The sequence below is a fragment of the Diorhabda carinulata genome, chromosome X, assembly GCF_026250575.1.
Source record: "Diorhabda carinulata isolate Delta chromosome X, icDioCari1.1, whole genome shotgun sequence".
Classification (NCBI taxonomy): Eukaryota; Metazoa; Arthropoda; class Insecta; order Coleoptera; family Chrysomelidae; genus Diorhabda; species Diorhabda carinulata.
Window position 1 is genome coordinate 65441336 of NC_079472.1, and position 6000 is coordinate 65447335.

General features: G+C 35.4%; 1 protein-coding gene across 1 annotated transcript in view; it reads left to right on the forward strand.

The window, feature by feature from the left end:
- The window catches only part of LOC130901399 (monocarboxylate transporter 12-like), a 29921-nt gene extending 24368 nt beyond the window's left edge, over positions 1-5553 (forward strand). Inside the window, exons 3-6 of the mRNA XM_057812791.1 lie at positions 202-382; positions 1780-2005; positions 2063-2955; positions 5179-5553. Of these exons, the coding sequence (XP_057668774.1) occupies positions 202-382; positions 1780-2005; positions 2063-2955; positions 5179-5456 (1578 nt within the window). The 3' untranslated portion in view covers positions 5457-5553. The remainder of the gene's footprint in view (positions 1-201; positions 383-1779; positions 2006-2062; positions 2956-5178) is intronic.
- Positions 5554-6000: the final 447 nt, after the last annotated feature.

A 6000-nucleotide genomic window follows, 5' to 3' on the forward strand; every position in this document is an offset into this window, starting at 1 on the left:
GAATATAATTCCCAATTAATTGTTGATATCTTCAAGTTGAGATCGGTAACTTTTCAGATAATACAAGTAAAAGTTCAGTCACTTATTTAATGAATTTTGTCAAAATTGTATTTTTAAAATACTTGTACCACAAATTATTCAAGTGTTTTAAATATTAATTCTTCAAATAACGATATTAATATCAATTATTTTATTTTCTAGATGGGGTCATTGATGTCCGGTTTTTATTTAATAGTTGGACCATTCGTTAGCGCCATTGTAAATAGGTACGGTTTTCGATTGGTGGTGATCTTTGGCAGTCTTCTTAGTGCAGCAGCATTTGCCGTTTGTAATTTTGCCACAAGTATTACTGCCCTCTGTGTTGCCTATGGATTTATTGGAGGTAAGTTATTATGTAACATAAAAAACAGCATTAGTTACATAACATTTATTGTAAAAGCTGCAATTAGATTGACGAAACTATTTATTGATGGAACTGATTCGAAATTCTACAGATACCCCAACAATTTCTAATAGCTTAAGTAGCGTTCCGAACAGAAATTACTACTTGGGTGACCTCTTGAGATAGAAGAAGGAAGATGATCGTCCGTTTTCATCAACAATCAACATTTCTGCATGCTCTGAAACAGCAAGGACCCGTACCGGGTTATTCTGTTTGACAAAATTGATAGTGAAGAACTACCCTTGACACCATCTCTAATATTAACATTCATCAATGCTCTGGGACTGTATTAAGAGGCGCACCATATTTTTCCAGCCTATATCTAGCAAAAGGACGATAGATCTTTTAGTCTAAGTTTACCTGTCAGCAGAATTCTTCTTCTCCTTCTTCTGTTTTGACCGGACGTGTGAGACCTTTAATTTTTACCCGTGGTTACCACAGATAGAACGTCTTTGTTGATATTGTACGAGTTTGAAGTTGGGCCGTCTTAGCAGAGTACCATCCCACCGAGCCAAAACATATATTGGTACAAATATCCATTGCTTAGATTTTAGTTTTCATTCTTCTTTTAACCATTTTTCCACTCTTCCCGATCATTTGCTACTTCATTCGTCTGCTGGATTGTTTTCACTTGTCCTTCCTTCTTTCTGTGCTTCTTGTAGCCAAGTTTTTCTAGGTTTTCTATTTCTTTTTTCCTTATATCTTTTTGCTTCTGTCATTTCTCTTATTAGGCTTTGTTGTGTTCGTACTTCAAACGTCTTATAACTATTTCTTATGCTATCCATCCTTGTTTACCCTGCTATCTTCCTTAGCTGTTTGCACTCTGCTGCTACCTCCTTCCAAATACGAGAGTTGCTACATAAGTTTTGAGATCGATAGATTTTTGCATACGTTTGAACCAATTTTCGAAGTATTTTGGTTTAGAAGTACCAACCGCTTCTTCAGGTGTAGAAAAACGTTGAACTCTTAATTTATTTTTGATCTGCGGGAATAAGAAGAAATCGTTGGGTGCCAAACAAGGTATGTACGGTGGATTACTCATCAATTCGATGTTTTGACTATTCAAAAACATTTTTGTTCAAATTGATGTGTGAGAGTTGGCATTATCGTGATAGGAATTATTCGAATTATGCCTCAATCTCACAGTATGTCATATGATTTCCATATTATCTAGTTCTTCTTATCTATGACGAATATAAATAGAAGAGGACTGAGAATATCTCTTAGTTTTACACCCATCTCCATTCTAAACTCCGTCGATCTTTTTCTATCTATTTGATTTTTCTCTCTTACGTTTTCATATTTTTCTTTTGTTGTTATTTTTCATTTATTTCCAGGCATTGGTTTTGGATTTATTTACGCCCCATCTGTAGTAATATTAGGTTTCTATTTCGAAAGATGGAGGGCATTAGCTACAGGTATTGCAGTATGCGGTTCCGGTATAGGAACTTTCCTTTACGCCCCTATGACTGCTACATTAATAACCAAATTTGGATGGAGACAAACGCTGCTAGTTCACGCTGCTCTAATACTACTTTGCGCAGTTGCCGGCTCTTTATATAGGTAAATAAAAATTGATAATCTTGTTTTCGAAATTTTAGAATTAATTTATATTTTCAGACCTCTAAAACCGGTGAAAATAGACCCCGAACCCACAACTGAAGAATCAAAAAGCGAATATCAACTGCCAACAGCTACCCAACAAAAAATGGAAGCGGCCATTAGGATGATGAAAAGAGGCTCCGACGCGTCAGTTCTAGATCACCAAGCGTCAATTCCTCGTCTTCTGGGTGTTAATAACAACTCAGTATATCCCAGGATATCGGATGTTTATCACACGATATGCGTCCCGAACGGAAACGTAACTTCCAGACCGCACGTAGCTTGGACAAGAGAGAGAAGCAAGACTGAAGGAAAATTACAATTGACGCATTTACAAAAACTAAAAATGCCGAAGGAGAATCATAAGAGCCACGAGGTAGTTCGACCGTTATATAGAGACGATATTTTCTTTAATGCTAGTTTGAAACGTTTGCCCCAATATACGTCACAAAGTTCGGTACAATATAATTTATCAGTTACGAGAGCTCCTACTAAAAACGACGTAGAAGAAGAGATAACGAATAAACGTTTATTTTGCCCCGAAGCTCTCAGGAGAGTTCTGGGTACCATGTTGGATTTGAGCTTGTTTAATTCACCTTCGTTCATCGTATTAGCTATCGGTGGGTTCTTTACCATGATGGGTTTCTTCGTACCGTATATGTTTTTGGTTGATAGAGCGAAGAGCGGGAATATTGATAAAACGACAGCTGTGTGGTTGGTTTCTACGATGGGTATAGCGAATACAGTCGGAAGGGTGTTTTATGGTGTTATTAGTTCCTTTCCTAAAGCAAACGCTCTTGTTATCACGAATATCGCTTTAACGATCGGAGGATTGGCTACCATATTCAGTGGATTACTACTGACTCCCGCATATCAGTTCAGTTACTGTGTCGTCTTCGGTCTTGCTATTTGTAAGTATAATTTTTTTATATATATATATATATTAAGGGAAAGTGGCCTAAAAAGGCATACCATTTTTTCTATTGAGTGCTACTTGCAAACTGGGAACTACTAGGTTGAAGTGAAAAAGTTTTTTAAAGCTTCAGGAATAGTACTTCCATTTTCGATTTAGAACGACGTTAATTTTAACATTTTATCTTATTGCAAACAAAATGAAAAATGTCATTAACTATTTTACCCTTTGTATGGTGCTACGGGTAAAATGGCATTACTACTTAACTTTTAGGATAGACAAAAAAATTTTTAATTGAACCAATTTTTGCAATTCCGATTGAGGTACTTCCGAAACATGTGATCAACCACTTTTTCAGATATAAAAAAACGTTGACCTTGCTATATATTTTGGATCTGCTCCGCGGCGGATGACCCATCAATTCGATGTTTTGACGACTGTTCAAAAACGTTTTGGTTTCAATTGATGTGTGGGAGCTCGCATTGTCGCGGTAGAAAATTATTCGTCTTCTACGTTTGCCCTGGTTTTTTCGAACATTTCTGGCAAACAAATGCTGATGTACCATTCAGAATGGACCGATCTACGTTGCTCCAATAGAACGGTGGTGGACATGTCCAGTTATTTTGAAAAAACAGGCGACCAATTGCTTCTGCAATTGCAATTTGAATGCGAATGAAACTAATGCCCAAGTATGCCTTAATCTCACGGTATATCACATGATAATCTTGCAATATCAGTTTATACTCAGCATCGATTTTTTCTGGCACGACAGCCGATTTTAGTCGACCTTTACAAAAATCATCTTGTAGCAAAATATGACCAAGTTTTTAGTACGCCCACTATTAAAAATGGTCAAACTTTATGATGGCAATGTCAGACATATTCACATCAGTGTTGCCAAATCTCAAAACTTAAGTAGCAACCTTCGTACTTCGAAGAAAACTCTTAAAAACATATTAAATATAAGTAATGAAATTCTTCATTTCAAAACTAAAGAAAAATGCATAGAGAACACATGGGAATACTGAAAAATATACGCGACAATAGAATACACATACAATATATCGGTCAAAAGTTTTGCCCACCAAATCATTGACAGTAATAAACTAATCGTTAATAATCGATATTAATGAAAAAATAATTTTTCCAGAATATAAGTTCAATAATAAAAAATTAAAGAATTTATTCCAACGTCATCCTTTATATATTTACATTGTTGCCAAGCAGATATTTTATAGAAATTCAAATACATTCGCTGATAATAAGAATCCGAACAATGTTTGTGTTTTGTCGGGGAGTGTCTAGCTATGAATTATTTTTTTGTGTTTATGATTGTAGTTTAGTTCCAATTAGCCCTGTGAGACGCAATAACGTGCTGTGATTTGTACTCTTCGGACTAAGACGTCTTTTTGTGAAGTTCGTATACGAATTATCTTCGTTCTCGTAAAAAGTATCCGTACCATTGCCGCCTAATTAAAAATACTTTGAAGTACAATGGAAAAATGCATCGATCTAGAGCTTCAGCGATAGAAAAAGTTCAGAAAAAAGTTCGAAAAACATCACAAACTTGAATGCCGACTCACGGGCCAAGAGATAGCAGCTCAGATCAATAAATCTAGAAATCTGCCTTTGACCAAGAGGTTGCAAGGGGCTAAAGAATATGATAATTGAACACATGAAGAGTGCGAGAGAGTTTTATGGAGTGATGAGTCAAAGTTTGAGGTTTTTAGGTCTAAGATGGGAGTGTTTTGGCGCAAGTCAAAGGTAGAACGGTTGTTAGATCTAAGTGTAATCCCGACTGTAAAACACGGCGGAGATTCGGTGATGGTTTGGGGATGTTTTGGAGGAAAAGCGACTGGAAACCTGGTAAAAACTGAAGTAATTTTGAAGAAAGAAGGAAATAAGAAATATTGATGGAAAATGTAGTACGTCTGGACAGCGCCTGATCGACAGACAATTTATTTTCCAGCATTCCAAGCATTCTTCGAAGTATTTCGATCCTTAAATTGTGTACAAAAGCTATAAAAGCAAAAGACAATCACATCAAATCTCTCAGATAAATAAAAATATCAAAATCGATCGCTTTTTTTATTTGTTGTGTATCACACAAACTATAGGGTGGGAAAAAGCATTTGACCAGTAGTGACAAACCACTAATTTGTAGCTAACTAAAAAGTTGATTTTATAACTTTAATAATCGTATAAATATTCATTGTTTCAGCTTGTTTTGCATCTATAAGACCGATAGTAGTAGTGGATCTTCTGGGTTTAGAAAAATTGACGAACGCTTTCGGTCTTCTCCTCCTGTTCCAAGGAGTTGCGGCGATCATCGGAGCTCCATTAGCAGCGGCTTTTATGAACGCTGCCGGAAGCTTCGACGCTTGTTTCTACTTTTCCGGTGGATTGATTATATTTTCGGCAGTTATGTGCTACCCTTTGAACTACATTAACGCTTGGGAGAAACGAAGAAATTTAGAGAAGAAAAATTTGTTAGTATAATATGTAAATATTATATTTATTTTAGAGTATTTTTTCTATTTGTAAGAGACTCTTTCTATATTATGAAAGAAAAGAGATTAAATTATTTATTTTTTTACTTTTTGTTATTATTTCACATTTAATTTGAAAAAATTTTGGGAGTACGAGGAATGTTTGAGAAGTTCACCATCTCAACCAGAAGATGGAGAAAACTTCAAACTAATATTTCAGACATTTTGGATGCATAGTTTATATTTGACTATCGAAAAGGAAAGTCGATGAAGAGATTTTTTGAAAATGAAAAAAACTCTAATATTTGTTTTTGAAAGACAATTTCCAATACTGTGAACCGAACCAACGTCCTGATTTTTTCCACCATATACCCAACCTTTATCAATAGCTCAATATTAATATCAATCATTACAGCCAAAAATTTCCGATTAGTTTGGCCCGAGCGATTTTTTAAGTAAGCAATTGTTTTTCATTAATATTCGAACAAGTTTGATGTCTTGTATTTCCGATACCGTGACCCCAACCAATATCCCAATTTTTTTCAATACATATC